The sequence below is a fragment of the Thalassophryne amazonica genome, chromosome 2 (genome assembly GCF_902500255.1).
Source record: "Thalassophryne amazonica chromosome 2, fThaAma1.1, whole genome shotgun sequence".
NCBI classification, from domain to species: domain Eukaryota; kingdom Metazoa; phylum Chordata; class Actinopteri; order Batrachoidiformes; family Batrachoididae; genus Thalassophryne; species Thalassophryne amazonica.
In genome coordinates this window covers 50,258,025-50,274,342 of record NC_047104.1, presented here as the reverse complement: position 1 = coordinate 50,274,342, position 16,318 = coordinate 50,258,025, and the positions used below count along the sequence as shown (strand labels likewise).

General features: G+C 42.8%; 2 protein-coding genes across 2 annotated transcripts; one reads left to right on the top strand and one right to left on the bottom strand.

Annotated features, from left to right (window-relative positions):
- Positions 1-4,376: 4,376 nt before the first annotated feature.
- LOC117524213 (arylamine N-acetyltransferase, pineal gland isozyme NAT-10-like) lies at positions 4,377-6,019 on the bottom strand. Its single transcript, XM_034185986.1, has 2 exons — positions 5,933-6,019; positions 4,377-5,630 (listed from the first exon to the last, which is right to left on the bottom strand). Exon 2 carries the CDS (start codon positions 5,623-5,625, stop codon positions 4,753-4,755), a length of 873 nt encoding a protein of 290 aa, XP_034041877.1. The 5' UTR covers positions 5,626-5,630; positions 5,933-6,019; the 3' UTR covers positions 4,377-4,752.
- Positions 6,020-6,695: 676 nt separating this feature from the next.
- sdr42e1 (short chain dehydrogenase/reductase family 42E, member 1) lies at positions 6,696-16,318 on the top strand. The gene is made up of 3 exons (XM_034185974.1): positions 6,696-6,729; positions 7,224-7,300; positions 14,858-16,318. The coding sequence occupies exons 2-3, from the start codon at positions 7,239-7,241 to the stop codon at positions 15,951-15,953; spliced, it is 1,158 nt and encodes a 385-aa protein (XP_034041865.1). The 5' UTR covers positions 6,696-6,729; positions 7,224-7,238; the 3' UTR covers positions 15,954-16,318.

Genomic DNA, 16,318 nt, shown 5'->3' with positions numbered 1-16,318 from the left:
GCTGCACCCCTTCACCATGTTTCATAAAAATTGCCTCAAATGTTTTTCAGTAACTGTGTGGGGAACTGATGTGGACGGAAACTAACCTCTTTTGCAAAGGAAATAATGATCCTGGATGTTTTTTTTTTTTAATGAGACAAACAAAAAGTGATAAACCTAATAGAGGATTAAACACAACAGCAAAAACAACGGTGCTGGATGTGCATGCCTGAAAATGTCTGTTCACAAGAAGGTGGCGCTATCACACCAGTTATCTTAGTCTGATTTACTGTAGTTGTTTCAATGCAGTGAACATTGTTGTCCTGAATTCGTAGTCAGTGGTAAATGTGCGTGAAATTATTATTTTTCTACAAAATTTTACACTTTTGTATATGTTGTACAACGATCTCTTAGAGATGAACATTTTACCTTCATTACTTCATGATCTTCTTCATGAAGAAAAAAAAAATCTGACCTTGATCATTTTATTTACTATACTGAGCACATGGATACATTTTTCCTATAAAACAAATGAATTGTGCACTGTCATTAGTGTTTATATCATTGATGCAAGCAGAAAAAACAAACAAACAAACAAACCATGTACTCAAAACATTAGCATTTAAAAATTCGTTCTAACATTTCTTTAATGTTTAATAGCATGGTAAGTATAAAAGGTCCACAGCTGATTTGAGAAGTGTTTCAACTGGTGACTTCTTCAGTGATACAATGTTAAAAAAAAATCGGATCCCATTTTCAAAATAAAACACCAAAATAAAGTTGAAAAATGCAGATTTTTTTGTATAATTCCTAACAATTATACAAATTATACAGTTTCAAAATTACACGAAAGGCATGACACCTACGCTGCAGGCTCTACACATCACAATATAAATGCAAATATACATATGTCGCTAATGGTTTTTGACTGTATGACTTCATCATATGAGTTTTGTGTGACTTTATTATAAAGTATTTTAATACCAGTCAATATACCTTGTACTTGTACGACGAGAGGGTGGGCCACTCCTCACTCAAAGACTGCCCACAGGCGAATGACGTAACCGACAGGCGTGAAAAAACTCTCGCATGCCCACGAGGGTTCAAGCATGTCTGATGTAATCACACGTGATTCAAATCCATATGGTTTTTGAAAAAAATAATAAGGTCGGATACTTTTCTAATAGACCTCGTACACACACGCACTGTAAAGCATTTGAGATCATTTTAGCTGAGCAGCTTATTTTCTGCACTTCTTTATATGTTTTTCCCTCTCCATTCAACTTTTTAATCAAAGTATGCTGTTCTTCTGAACAATGTCTGGAACAACCCATTTTACTCAGAATTTCAGAGAGAAATGCACTACAACCTGCGTGAACATTTGCTGCCTTTGTCCTTAAATAAGGGCCACCTGTCCCCCCCACAGAAACAAATATGCAGACGTTAATATTTATTTTTCTTCACTTTCTGTAAGGTAATAACTAATGTGATAAATTTTTGTTTATGTTTTGATTTGGAATAGAATGTGCACTGTTCCCAATGCATTTGCATGTGTGGAAATAAAAGGCAAATAAAAGCTTTTTCTTTCTTTAACAGAAGGGTACCAACAATTTTGTCCACGTGTATATATATTTCCACCAAATCCATCCAGCTGTTTTTGATTTGTTCTCTCCTCCACACACATATGCACACATCTACTTGTTTCAAAATCTATCTTCTGTTGTGAGCTGAAATTCATAGGTGGCAACAAAAGGGAAATAAACTGTCATATGTTGGTATTCAGTCAGCTTTATTGTGATTATGCTACATTACAACTCACAACTTACAATTACCAATGACTTTCTTCATAAATTTATCAGAAATGTAGCTTGATTTTTATACATTTTAAAAAATATACAGTCATTCAGTAAAACCGGCAAACATTTGCATTTCATTTACAATTGTCTTATGCAATCACATGATTGACATCATTATCTATCATACATTGTAAAACATAAAGTGAACTGATTTTACTTTGTCTTTGTAGCATACTGGTTAGCCGCTGAACAGTTTCTCAGAAGAAACAATTGGCTACCTATGTTGTTTTTTTTTAAATCTACAGGCTTCTTGCATCAGTTTTACAAACTGTCCCCAAGGTTTCAATTGTAAAACTTGCACTTTGCAAAATTCTCCAATTGCAGCCACAAAAGCCTATAAATTCTTTGGGGTTTTCCTCACTTGTCTCCTTCCACAGTCACTTTGTATGAGAATTGCCTCCTCCAGACAGATTTTCCATAAAGTACAATACCGTATGTATTTCTTAAAGGCTGATTAAGTCTAATTAAGTCCAATATTCAGTGACTTGGGAATGTTCATGTATCCATCCCCTGACTTGTCTGAAGAAAACTGCCTTTAAAACTGTTATACCAAAGGGGACCATATGCAACCCATCATCTTGGCTTTGATATTTTTATTTAATTTATAACAACGTTAAGGACAATAATTTTAGACATGTTAATATTGAGAAGCCCACATTACATTTTGTATTTGAAATGGCATAAACAAATTAAAAAGTAAAATCCCAAGGAGCTGAATGCTTTTTCAAGGCACTATACCTCAAACATAAACCAAAAATTCTGTCACACAATGTACATTATATTTTAACCAATACCACTGTTTTATTGTATTTATTTAACCAGGTTAGTCCCATTGAGCTCAAGACCTTTTTTGCAAGTGAGACCTGCACAATTATAATGCTTCCAATTCACCTAAACTGCATGTCTTTAAATGTGGGAGGAAGCCGGAAAGGCCACAGGTGGGAATCAAATCCATAACCTTCTTGCTGTGAGGCAACAGTGCTAACCACTAACTCACCATATTCTTCACCATGCTGCTCACACTGCTTACATCAATGAAGATGCACATCCTATGCACAGACATAATTCTGCACTGTAAGTGTGCTATTAGCGAGACCACTAAAACATACTTCATTAATCTAATCTTACTGCCTGTGAAGATATGGAAAATGTGTTTTTTCAGACATCAATGACATTACCTTGAAGGCAAAGGAGCTGATCATTAAATTTGGGAAGTCCAGGCCAAGACCGCGTGCAGTTCTGATTGAAGGAGCTGAGGTGGAGGTGTGGATTCCTACAAGTACCTCGGGCTGTGGCTGGACAGCAAACTGGACTGGACAACCCACACCAACCACCTGCACAGGAAGGGACAGAGCAGGCTGTACTTTCTGAGGAGGCGGCTGTTGTATAACATCTGCAGGAAACTCCTGTGGATGTTCTACCATAGTAGAAGTAGTAGTACCATAGTAGTCCACAGTAGTCAGCAACCTCTTTTACACCATGGTGTGCTGGGGCAGGGGGCAGCACATCCAAGAAGGACACATTCAGGCTGGACAAACCAATCAGGTGGGCTGGCTCTGTGGTTGGCATGAAGCTGGACTCTCTGGTGATGGTGGCAGAGACTACGGGACAAACTGCTGGACATTATGGATGATGCTAGTCACCCTCTGCACACCATCATCAGCAACCAGAGGAGCCTCCAACCACAGACTGCTCCTTCCAAAGTGCAGGACCAACAGAGGCTGAGAAAAAGAGGAGCAGTTGTAGCCAGTAAGCCAGTAGTTCTGGTATTTATATTTGTAGGATTTATTTTTTGCAAATTATTACTTACTTCTATGTTTGATACTCTGTGTGCTTCTTGCCTTGTGTGCTACTGTACAATGGTGCTGAAACCTAAATTTCCCTGAGGGAGTCTTCCCAAGGGATTAACAAAGTTCTATCTAATCTCATATCAGAAAGTTTTCTTTTTGTCATAATGATGTGACTTGTACCACATAATGGGAAATAACCAGGTGATCAGTATGATCTTCTGATTACCTCTCAAGCTTTATTGCTGTTCATGATTTCTTGGAAAATGTGATTTGCCAGATCTGCACCAAAACTCAATCATCTCGAGACATTTACTCAAGGAATGTTCCAACCAGGTTTGGAAAAAAACAGCACCAGTTTCTGTTATTTTGTACAAAGACAAATACAAATGAGTGATTAAAATATCATGTTGTACTATCAGGATGCAGACAAAGGAATGAAAGAATTTCTTCAAACATGAATATGTCCTCAGGTCAGATTTGGGAACATGCGTTGGTGCCATGCGTTGCTTCATCCACCACAGTACGAAGCCATTTGGGTTGTGTATGGTGACCATCCGGGCAGACAAGTGGCCTATCACCACCACTTGAAAGTAACTACTTATCTACTGCAGCCAGATGAAACATGGGCATCCCCTTGGTCTTTTCCAGCTGCCGGGTTGTTTGATCTGGCAGAAAGAAAGCCATTCCAGTAGGACCCACCACACACAGATACACTTCTCATGGCTGAGTCCAGAAAGTCAGTGATTCATTGCATGGTGCAGCTGCTGCCAAATTTGCATTTTTTTTACTCTTTTTTTAAGATCAGACATGACTGAATTAATCTTTTGGTTACGCATAACAGCCATAATGTAAAATGCATTGATGAGGACAGGGCAAATCCATCAATCATTTCTGGGAGTCTAGAAATGCAGATTAGATTGCTAATAATGGTCATGTCAAAATGCATGAGAAGCAAATGACATTGCGTCAGGAAAATCTTATATTTTTAGGCAACACATTAATAGAAGCTTAATTAGTAGGACACTTAATGATACTTTGATTCTGAGCAATCAGGAACTAATTCCAGTTTAATCCCACTTCTCAATCCCCATCCCTATTCATAAATGAGCACTGATCATTTGAGATTTTCACAGAGTGTAAATTACTCTGTTGTTCATAGGCTGGAACTTGTTTGGCAACTTTACATTGAATTTCTCACTCAAAATTTGCTCTATTTCTTCATCTGGTATTTCCTTCATGTCGTACGTATCAACACCTTCCTCAGGGTTGTAGGTGACCTCACTGTAAATCCAGCCTACGAGGGCGTGGAATCCTTTGGGCATTTGTAAGGAGCAGATAGACTTATTTGTGAAAAGTGAATCAGATCCCGTCTGAAGTTCTTCATTTATTTCAAAGAAGTGATCCACCTTACGGGGCAGCAAAGAGAAGCAGTAAATTTGCTTTGTCAGCTTCTTTTCCAGCAGACTTGATGAGGCAAACTCTGGATTGAGAATCTTGGGTTTTCTCCCCGTCTTCTCCAGCACCCACACGTCCCCGGTGTCTATTAGACGGAAGACACCCCCTGCCTGAGGTTGATCCTTTCCAGAGACTAACTCTAAGGGCTCCCGTAGTTGATAAGACACCCCGAAGCCGACATCTGCTAAGTATTTCTTCCCTTCAATAACGACCATGTTGATGAGGTGAGATTCTGCGGTATCAAAGTCATTGAGGGAACTGCTGAAAATTCGGGATCCCAAAGTAGTCATGTTGTACCCGAGTTCTTTCAGCACCCAGGCAAACAGGAAGTTATTCTCGAAGCACCAGCCTCCACGCCGGCTCCTCACCAGCTTGTCAAAAATCACCTCAAGGTCGATGATGAGCTTCTCACCGCAGTGAATGCTGAGGTTTTCAAAAGGAATCGCCAAGACGTGATGTCTGTGGATCGAAGACAGTGTTGGAAGATCCAGTTTATCGTGTGGATCACAGAACCCAACTCGTTCCAAGTACTCCTCCAAATTCATCTCAGCTGCAAATGAAAATAAAACAAATTAAACCCATTAAAGCCTTTAGTCACAACTTAATTCACTGATAAAGAACACTTTTAACTGTATCCATATTGGATATGCAAATTCTATCAGGAAATCCTTTGTGTACTTTGTTGTCTTAAACCATAAGCAACGTTTGTCCCAGCAAAGGAGGGGTTGTGGAGAAAAGGTTTAGGTTTTGGAAAACAGAAAGTGAAATTAAGACGTCAACCGCCAGCAGATCCAGACATTAATTAATCCACACAAAAGTTGGAAAATGTGGATTAGATGAACGTTCTCTTACCGTTACTTGGTTATACTTCCTCTATAATGACGTGTCAGCTTTGAACCAAGCCGATCGACTGTTTGTTAACGATTAAGTATGATCACTAGAGTTAGCGCGGCTAAACCTTATAACTTTATCCCCCCCTGCAGGCAAACTTTGATCGCATCAGATAAAGTTAACCTGGTAGTGCTGTTCCTTGACTGGCCGCTTGAGGCTGGCTCCAGAACCAGAACACATTCCGTGTGTAGTAGTAGGCTAGTAATAACAACAACAACAACAATAATAATAATATAATTTTATTTTATTTTACTGTAACTTTTCTTTGTATTTAACTTCTTACTTTTGAGACTTTTTAGTTTAACGTGTAACACTGGAAAAAAAGCTCTATTTAAAACATTGAATATACAAACCAAGAGAATTTCTAAGAATGTTTGGACGTTTCAAATTATAATGAGAAACTATTAAGTAAAACTGCAAATAAAGTTTTACTTAAAGTTGCCGATATATAGAAGAAAAAATCCGATGGAAACATTCAAAATAAAATGCCATATTGAAAAACGACAGACGTATTCACATAGTGTATTTTTTTATATTTTATTTTTACATCTTTGGAAGGATCTCAAATCACTCTTGGATATACAACATAATTTAAAATAATTCAGTTACTGCTCCTGTTTGGGTCTGAGTCATCCAATCACAGAGCGAGTTTAAAACTTTTTTTTTGCGTAAGTGACGTCATAAAACAACGTATCCCTCCGCTTACGGAAGTGCGCAGCGCCATAGCAACACCTGCAGGTAGTGCTAAAGTGCTTCAGGTCGGTGAACGTTCTATTATTTTACGATGTTTTCAAGAGGTTTTTCCTGCTAGTCTCGGGCTTTCTAATGTTGCAGAATGAATGCTTTACGTTAACGCGTGTCCACAGCTCATCGTATTGCAACCTGGTCTCACGGCAAGTCATTATTTAGCAGCACGAAATATACATTAATCTATTGATTCGTGATATTGTGAAGAAAAGTGCCTCATTTTCGTCACGGCAGCACGAAAAAAACGTGAGACTGGGCTGCGTATTGTTTTAGTCTGTCTTTTTCAAGAAGTTGTAGTCTATGTAATGTACATACTTGAGACTGGAAAGGATTTTTAAAGGTTAAAATACGTAAGACGTATTGAGTCAGTTCTACTAGGATAGGAATAAACTGCTAATTAATGCCAACATTTACGTTATTGCCATTTCTGTTATTGCCAACATTTTAATAATAATAATAATAATAATAATAATGCTCTGACATCTTGCTTTTATCAATTTCACAGATTCACTCTCTAGCAATGGAAAATGTGTCTTCAGAAACTTTTTTGATAACTGGGGGAAGTGGGTATTTTGGTTTTCGGTAAGTATTAGTCTCACGTTTTTAATGGGTCGTCGCTTTGCCTCTGTTGCTAATGTGACCGTAGCTTAAACTGTGTTGTGTGTGTTTGGAAATTGGCACCATTTGGGGGTAACCTATATATCCTGTGCAGTCATCTGTGCTAATACTGCCATATTGGTTGGCAAAAGAGAATCTCAATCCACTCGTTCAGTGCAGAAGTTGGCCTATCGCTATAAGAATGTAAATCACAAGCACAAGTCTGCTCCTAGATATGTACATTGAAACCTTAAGCCACTTTCTTGTATGAACTCTGGACAGTGTATCAGGTCTGAACAAAATGGAATTGCCCTTTCATACATGTAGCACACAACAGGAGATACAGTGAGGAAAATAATTATTTGAACACCCTGCGATTTTGCAAGTTCTCCCACTTAGAAATCATGGAGGGGTGTGAAATTTTCATCTTAGGTGCATGTCCACTGTGAGAGACATAATCTAAAAAAAAAAAAAAAAATCCGGAAATCACAATGTATTATTTTTTTAAATTATTTATTTGCATGTTACTGCTGCAAATAAGTATTTCAACACCTGTGAAAATCAGTGTTAATATTTGGTACAGTAGCCTTTGTTTGCAATTAAAGAGGTCAAACGTTTCCTGTAGTTTCTCACCAGGTTTGCACACACTGCAGCAGGGATTTTGGTCCATTCCTCCACACAGATCTTCTCTAGATCAGCCAGGTTACTGGGCTGTCACTGAGAAACACAGAGTTTGAGCTCCCTCCAAAGATTTTCTATTGGATTTAGGTCTGGAGACTGGCTAGGCCACTCCAGAACCTTGATATGCTTCTTACAGAGCCACTCCTTGGTTATCCTCGCTGTGTGCTTAGAGTCATTGTCATGTTGGAAGACCCATCCACGACCCATCTTCAATGCTCTAACTGAGGGAAGGAGGTTGTTCCCCAGAATCTCGCAATACATGGTCCCGGTCATCCTCTCCTTAATACAGTGCAGTCGTCCTGTCCCATGTGCAGAAAAACACCCCCAAAGCATGATGCTTCCACCCCCATGCTTCACAGTAGGGATGGTGTTTTTGTGATAGTACTCAGCATTTTTCTTCCTCCAAACACGGCGAGTGGAATTAAGACCAGAAAGTTCTATTTTGGTCTCATCTGACCACATAACTTTCTCCCATGACTCCTCTGGATCATCCAAATGGTCATGGGCAAACTTAAGACGGGCTCGGATGTGTGCTGATTTAAGCAGGGGAACCTTCCGTGCCATGCATGATTTTAACCCATGACGTCTTAGTGTATTACCCACAGTAACCTTGGAAACAGTGGTGCCAGCTCTCTTCAGGTCATTGACCAGCTTCTCTCATGCAGTTCTGGGCTGATTCCTCCCCTTTCTTAGGATCATCGATACACCACGAGGTGGGATCTTTCATGGAGCCCCAGTCCGAGGGAGATTGACAGTCATGTTTAGCTTCTTTCATTTTCTAATAATTGCTCCAACAGTTGATCTTTTTTCACCAAGCTGCTTGGCAATTGCCCCGTAGCCCTTTCCATCCATGTGGAGGTCTACAATTTTGTCTCTGGTGTCTTTGGACAGCTCTTTGGTCTTAGCCATGTTAGTAGATGGAGTCTTACTGATTGTGTGGGGTGGACAGGTGTCTTTATGCAGCTAACGACCTCAAATAGGTGCTTCTAATTTGGAATAAGTGGAGTGGAGGTGAAATTTTTAGAGGCGGGCGAACAGGTCTTTGAGGGCCAGAATTTTTGCTGATTGGCAGGTATTCAAACACTTATTTGCAGCAGTAACATGCAAATAAATTATTTTAAAAAATCATACATTGTGATTTCCGGATTTTTTTTTTTTTTTTTTAGATTATGTCTCTCACAGTGGCCATGCACCTAAGATGAAAATTTCAGACCCCTCCATGATTTCTAAGTGGGAGAAATTGCAAAATCGCAGGGTGTTCAAATACTTATTTTCCTCACTGTAGGTCTTGTCAGACACATTTGGAAATACTCTGGATTTGGTGAGGGGTGGAATCTGGGTAGAACGTGCAGGAGGGAAGATGTTATGCAGAAACCACTCATAAACTCGAATAAGTCAGCGGAGCTCAAAAGTTAATATTATTGATTACCTCTTTTAAAAAAAAGTTTACAGGGTATCCCAAAAAAGTCCCACAAAATCACTTTACTCCAATTCTCCAAAGGCTAATCTAAATTTTGCTCCCCCCAGACATCAAGATATATGTGAGGAATTTCTTCTGACGTAGATTAAGACTGATCAGATGAGGATGCCGCTTGCAATTGAGCAAACAGGGAAACTGATGGAATTCTACTTTGAGACGAATCCATAGTGCAAACCCAAAGACAATATCAGTGTAATTTTGCAGTTATAAAAACTCCAGACAGAAAGACAATATGGAGGATTGTAAAGAAGTTTCAAACTGATAGAACAGTTCACAATGTTAACAAAGAGAGATAAGGCCAAATCAAAGGAACGGTGCACATATGTGGTGTGTGTTATGTGTCGGACGCAGCTCGGAGAACCGACCAGCGTTTGAAGGACCCAGTATGAAATAAGCAGAGCACGGTACAAAGGCTAACTGAATTTAATACATAACAGTGATCATAATAATAACAACAACAGGTGCGGTCTGGCGTGGTGCGCTCCCAGCAGCGCTAATGGTCCGGAGCCAGAAGCTGTTTCGGACCCAAGGACCCCGCCGACACCCCCCAGGTGGCCGCAACAACCGAGTCTGTGAAAGAAGGAACCATTATGTGAGTCCACACTCTACACACAGAACACTTAAAGGTGTACAAACAGCAAACACTTCCTGGCTTGATTACTGATCAGCTTCCAACCTGCAGGCATGGAACATCCCGTTCACAAATCACCACCGCAGTGGAAGCTGATACATGACTAACATACAGCTCAATACAATAAGGTGTGAGGGACACCACATTTACTGACTGTATAACTGTTAGTCACAAAATCCAACGTACCTCAGGAAGTGTGCTGACGAGCGTGAGACCTCACCCTCTCCTCTTTCACAGACCGTGCATCAAACCTGGACATTCTCAGCGTCCGCTGCTGATGAGATGGCTCCCAAGACGACGATCTCACCCGTCTGGTCACAAGGTCGAGTCTCTGGCAAATGCACACTGTGCACTTCAGTCTTAAATGCCAACATACTCCAATCCCTCCAGATGCACCTCAGCTGTGAGTCCTGACGAGTCGCAGGTGATCAGGGTGAAGTCCTAACAGCCTCAGCAACACAGCCACTCAGTCCCAAATGCATGCCACCTGGGAGGAAACACAAAAGGCAAACAAACCAGCAGCCAGGCCCCCCCAGCCATACAACAGTACCCCACCCTCACGGGAAGCCTCCCGGCGACCACACACACCTGGCCCAGGAGAAACACCCCCCTCCAGGGACCATGGCTGGAAACCACGTCCGCGTTAGTCCTCCAACAGACTGGTTGAACTGGCTGCATCTTTGCCTTTGTTTCTGACAGTCTTAGCACAGGTGTGGCCAGGAGTTCCTACACCTGTGCGGTCAGCCTTTAACCAAACGTGTGATTAGTCAAAAACAAAACAACCAAAACATCCCCCCCCCCCCTCCCCAGGGGACCGTCCCATCAAACCCCAGGGAAGGGGAGAAAGGAAAAACAACCCAAACCTACAAACAAAAATACTAAAACACCCCCCCCCCCCCCCCCCCCCAGAGGACCGTTCCATCAAACCCCAGGGAAGGGGAGAAAAGAAAAACAACCCACATGTAAACACACAAACAAAAATGCCAAAAGACCCCCCTCCTCCTCCCCCAAACGACACGCAGGGACCAACACCCCCCAGAGGGCCACCCGCCAGCTCCAGGAGTAATAACCACGGCCGAGGTCCCTCTGGGATCCACCGTCACCCACGGGGACTACCAGCGCCCCCCAGAGGACCACTCGTCAACCCCAGGAGACGCCTCCCCACACGACCAATGGACCCAGCCCCGGCCGCCCACGGCTAGATGGACCCAACGCCCTTTCCCCCCCAGAGGACACCACAGTCAAACCCTGAGGGCGGAAACTGGGGGAGGAAAAAACAAAACAAAAACCCCAACCCCCCCCCCCCCCCCTCCCGGGTGCAGGGGCCACCTGGGAAACGCCCAGTACAACCTAACTGCACCCCTCCAGCAATGCCGACACTACGGCACCCCCGGCTGGAGTCAGAGGAGAAGAGAGGGCATAAAAAACAAAAAGAAAAAAAAACAACCCAAATACCACCCCATCACCCCCCAGGGGACCGTTCCATCTAACCCCGGGGAGGGGGGAAACAAAAAGAAACAAAAGAAAAAAAAACAGACCAACACACAGTTGTTTGGGTCCCCGTCTTTCTTTCTTTTTTTTTTTTTTTTTTTTTGTGTAACAAAGGCCGCAGGATCACACCCCCAGACAAACAGTGGACAACAAAAAACAAAAACCCACTCAAAAAACACCCACACAAAATGAACCAACACAAAACAAATCAGTGAGTTATACCGTCAAGCTCAACCACATGGAACACACCTGTTCCTACTCAAGAGCTTGACGGTACCGTGATTCAGTCACCACAAGGGGGAACCAGAGTGCTAAAAAATGAAAAACCCCCTTTGGTGACAAAAAACAAACGAGCTGCACCTTCGTGCGCAGCTGTGTGCAACACAACCAAAATGTGCTCAACTAAATAACGCCGGAGCTGAAACAACAGACGCAGTAGTTACCTTTTATCCGGGGAAACGGGGCTACGACTGTAGCACAGGAAGCCCAGCGACCCGTGCTAACAGAGCTCCGCCGTGCGCGTGAACCCATTACAAACGCACTCTTGCAGCTCCCGTTTAAGCCTCTTATCCGGTCGGAGTGTGACGCGAAGCTGTCGCCAGTCACACTCCACCACGACCCACGGATAAGGCACAAACACAGGACACGGCTGCAAGAGAGCACAAATTAGTATCCAGTAATGGGTTCTCAAACACGCACCTTCCGGGCAGAGAGCCCCGCAACTGATCCGGATAACTACTGAACGTCTGCTGCCGCCTTCCCGGCGCGTTACCGTCTCTGCTACCGCTGGGTCCGTGATGTTTGGCCAGAGACTACTGTTATGTGTCGGACGCAGCTCGGAGAACCGACCAGCGTTTGAAGGACCCAGTATGAAATAAGCAGAGCACGGTACAAAGGCTAACTGAATTTAATACATAACAGTGATCATAATAATAACAACAACAGGTGCGGTCTGGCGTGGTGCGCTCCCAGCAGCGCTAATGGTCCGGAGCCAGAAGCTGTTTCGGACCCAAGGACCCCGCCGACACCCCCCAGGTGGCCGCAACAACCGAGTCTGTGAAAGAAGGAACCATTATGTGAGTCCACACTCTACACACAGAACACTTAAAGGTGTACAAACAGCAAACACTTCCTGGCTTGATTACTGATCAGCTTCCAACCTGCAGGCATGGAACATCCCGTTCACAAATCACCACCGCAGTGGAAGCTGATACATGACTAACATACAGCTCAATACAATAAGGTGTGAGGGACACCACATTTACTGACTGTATAACTGTTAGTCACAAAATCCAACGTACCTCAGGAAGTGTGCTGACGAGCGTGAGACCTCACCCTCTCCTCTTTCACAGACCGTGCATCAAACCTGGACATTCTCAGCGTCCGCTGCTGATGAGATGGCTCCCAAGACGACGATCTCACCCGTCTGGTCACAAGGTCGAGTCTCTGGCAAATGCACACTGTGCACTTCAGTCTTAAATGCCAACATACTCCAATCCCTCCAGATGCACCTCAGCTGTGAGTCCTGACGAGTCGCAGGTGATCAGGGTGAAGTCCTAACAGCCTCAGCAACACAGCCACTCAGTCCCAAATGCATGCCACCTGGGAGGAAACACAAAAGGCAAACAAACCAGCAGCCAGGCCCCCCCAGCCATACAACAGTGTGTCCATAAAGTAACGGCCCTTTTTATTTTTTTTTTAAAACTATATGGATTTCATTCATATGTTTTTGAGTCAGACATGCTTGAACCCTCGTGCGCATGCGTGAGTTTTTCCAGGCCTGTCAGTGACGTCATTCGCCTGTGAGCACGCCTTGTGGAAGGAGTGGTCCTGCCCCCTCATCGGATTTTCATTGTCTGGAAATGGCGGAATGAAAAGGACTTTTTTTCCATCTGAATTTTTTCAGAAGCTGTTAGAGACTGGCACCTGGAAACCATTCGAAAAAGTTATCTGGCTTTTGGTGAAAATTTTACAGGCTTCACAGAGAATAAGGACTTTAACTACAGCTTTAAGGACCCCTTTAAGGACGGTAGGTGTGCCGCGCTCCGAGCTGCGACATCGCGGCACAAACCACTGGATCATTTCTAAACGGATGGCTCTGTGGATACGAGACCTTCGTGTGCTCTTTCTCTGGTTATCACAAGAGCTGGACATCAGCCATTTTCCGGCAGATTTCACTTTTAACAAGAGATTTTGTGGAGAGATAGACATGTCCAAACTTGTCCTCTAACGCTCCCAAACGGAGGTGTTCCTTTGTGTCGCTTCATCAGCGAATCGGTCGTGATGCGCGAAGCCTCTGCACGGCTTTCCATGACAAAATCTCTTGTTAAAAGTGAAATCTGCCGGAAAATGGCTGATGTCCAGCTCTTGTGATAACCAGAGAAAGAACACACGACGGTCTCGTATCCACAGAGCCATCAGCTTAGAAATGATCCAGTGGTTTGTGCCGCGACGTCGCAGCTCGGAGCGCGGCGCACTGACCGTCCTTAAAGGGGTCCTTAAAGCTGTAGTTAAAGTCCTTATTCTCTGTGAAGCCCGTAAAATTTTCACCAAAAGCCAGATAACTTTTTCGAATGGATTCCAGGTGCCAGTCTCTAACAGCTTCTGAAAAAATTCAGATGGAAAAAAAGTCCTTTTCATTCCGCCATTTCCAGACAATGAAAATCCGACGAGGGGGCGGGACCACTCCTTCCACAAGGCGTGCTCACAGGCGAACGACGTCACCGACAGGCCTGGAAAAACTCACGCATGCGCACGAGGGTTCAAGCATGTCTGACGTAAAAACATATGAATGAAATCCATATAGTTTAAAAAAAAATAAAAAGGACCGTTACTTTATGGACACACCACGTATTGAGCACATCTTGTGAATGCCAAAATTCTTACAAACGCATATCAACATATCTCAGAGATAAAATTCTCTGAGATATGCTTCAGGATGACATATCACAGATATCAGTATCCAAAGGTGTATAGATTTGCCATGGCTTTATTTTGTGGCACTTTGTGTGTGTGTGTGTGTGTGTGGGTGTGGGTGTGGGTGAGGTGGGGGTGGGGAGACACCCTTTTATCAAGCTGTAGAGATTTGCTTTGAGTTTGAGTTTAAGGAAGATAGTTTTAGAAATTTTTATACAGAGAAGCCTGATTTACTTTTTGTATTTGAAATGGCATAAACAAATTCAAATGTGTGAAATAACAAGGAGCTCAATACTTTTGGAGGGCACTGTAAATAACCACTGCTTAATGTTTGCCCCTATAGCCTAGCATGCTCGCTGCATAAAAAAGGATCCAAAGTCGTGCTGTTTGACATCATCCCTCCAAGAGAAGAGCTGCCAGAGGACATCACATTTATCCAGGGAGATATATGTGAATATGCACAGGTTGCAAAGGCCATTACTGGTGCGGATTGTGTGTTTCACATCGCCTCCTATGGCATGTCAGGCCAGGAACAGCTGAACCAGCATCTAATTGAGGCAGTGAATGTTCAGGGCACACAGAATGTCCTCAAGGCCTGTGTGGAGCAAGGAGTCTCCAGAATGGTGTACACCAGCACCTTCAATGTTCTTTTTGGAGGCCAAGTGATAGAGAATGGTGATGAAAGCCTTCCCTATCTCCCTCTCCATCTTCACCCTGACCACTACTCCAGAACCAAGTCCATGGCTGAAATGGCAGTGATGAAAGCCAATGGCACTGCATTGAAGGATGATTCAGGGGTGCTGAGAACTTGTGCATTGCGTCCAGCAGGTATCTACGGTCCCGGAGAGCAGAGGCACCTGCCCAGGATAGTTAGCTACATTGAGAAGGGAATATTCAGGTTTGTTTATGGAACTCCTGGAAGCCTGGTGGAGTTTGTCCATGTGGAAAACCTTGTGTTTGCACATGAACTAGCTGCTAAGGCTCTGACACTCGAGAAGCAGCACCGCTCTGCTGGCCAGACATACTTCATCTCAGATGGAAGGCCTGTCAATAATTTTGAATTCTTCAGACCTCTGGTAGAAGGCTTGGGTTATCCTTTCCCCAAGTTACGCCTGCCTATCTCCCTCATTTACTGTTTTGCGTACCTCACAGAAGTGATTTATCACCTCATCGGCCCCTTCTATAACTTTCAGCCACTACTGACGTGTACAGAGGTGTACAAAACAGGTGTGACTCATTACATCAGCATAGAAAGAGCTAAGACTGAACTTGGCTATGAGCCCCAGAAGTACAGCCTGGATGAGGTTGTACAGTGGTTCAGAAGTAGAGGCCACGGTAAAAAACCTCACCGGTTCTTCAGCCGATTGCTACTAAACATCCTGGTTGTTGGTGCGTTTATTGCTGTGGTCTTCTCTTACCTTCCAGTTGTTGGCAGCTAATGGGAAAAAAGAGAATGATTTTAAAACTTGTTATTTTGATGCCCTGATGTGAATTTATGTATAATAAAATTTTTAAATGTTGGCTTGTATAGTCTTAAATGCCCTTCAAATGGTTTGTATTAACAGGTGCATTTACCGATACAGTAATATTTTTCCACTATTGAAAAGATAAATGATTTCTGGGAATTATTGGATTCCCTAATTGAACTGTACCAATACTTATACATTACAATGTTAAATTGGTTGATGCACTTGTCTGTTAACAGGCCTTATTAAAGAACATACACATTGTGCTGTGCATTAACACATGCAGTTATGCTTTAGCAATGAGTGTTAGTATATCAGAGGTCACAAAAATGGACATA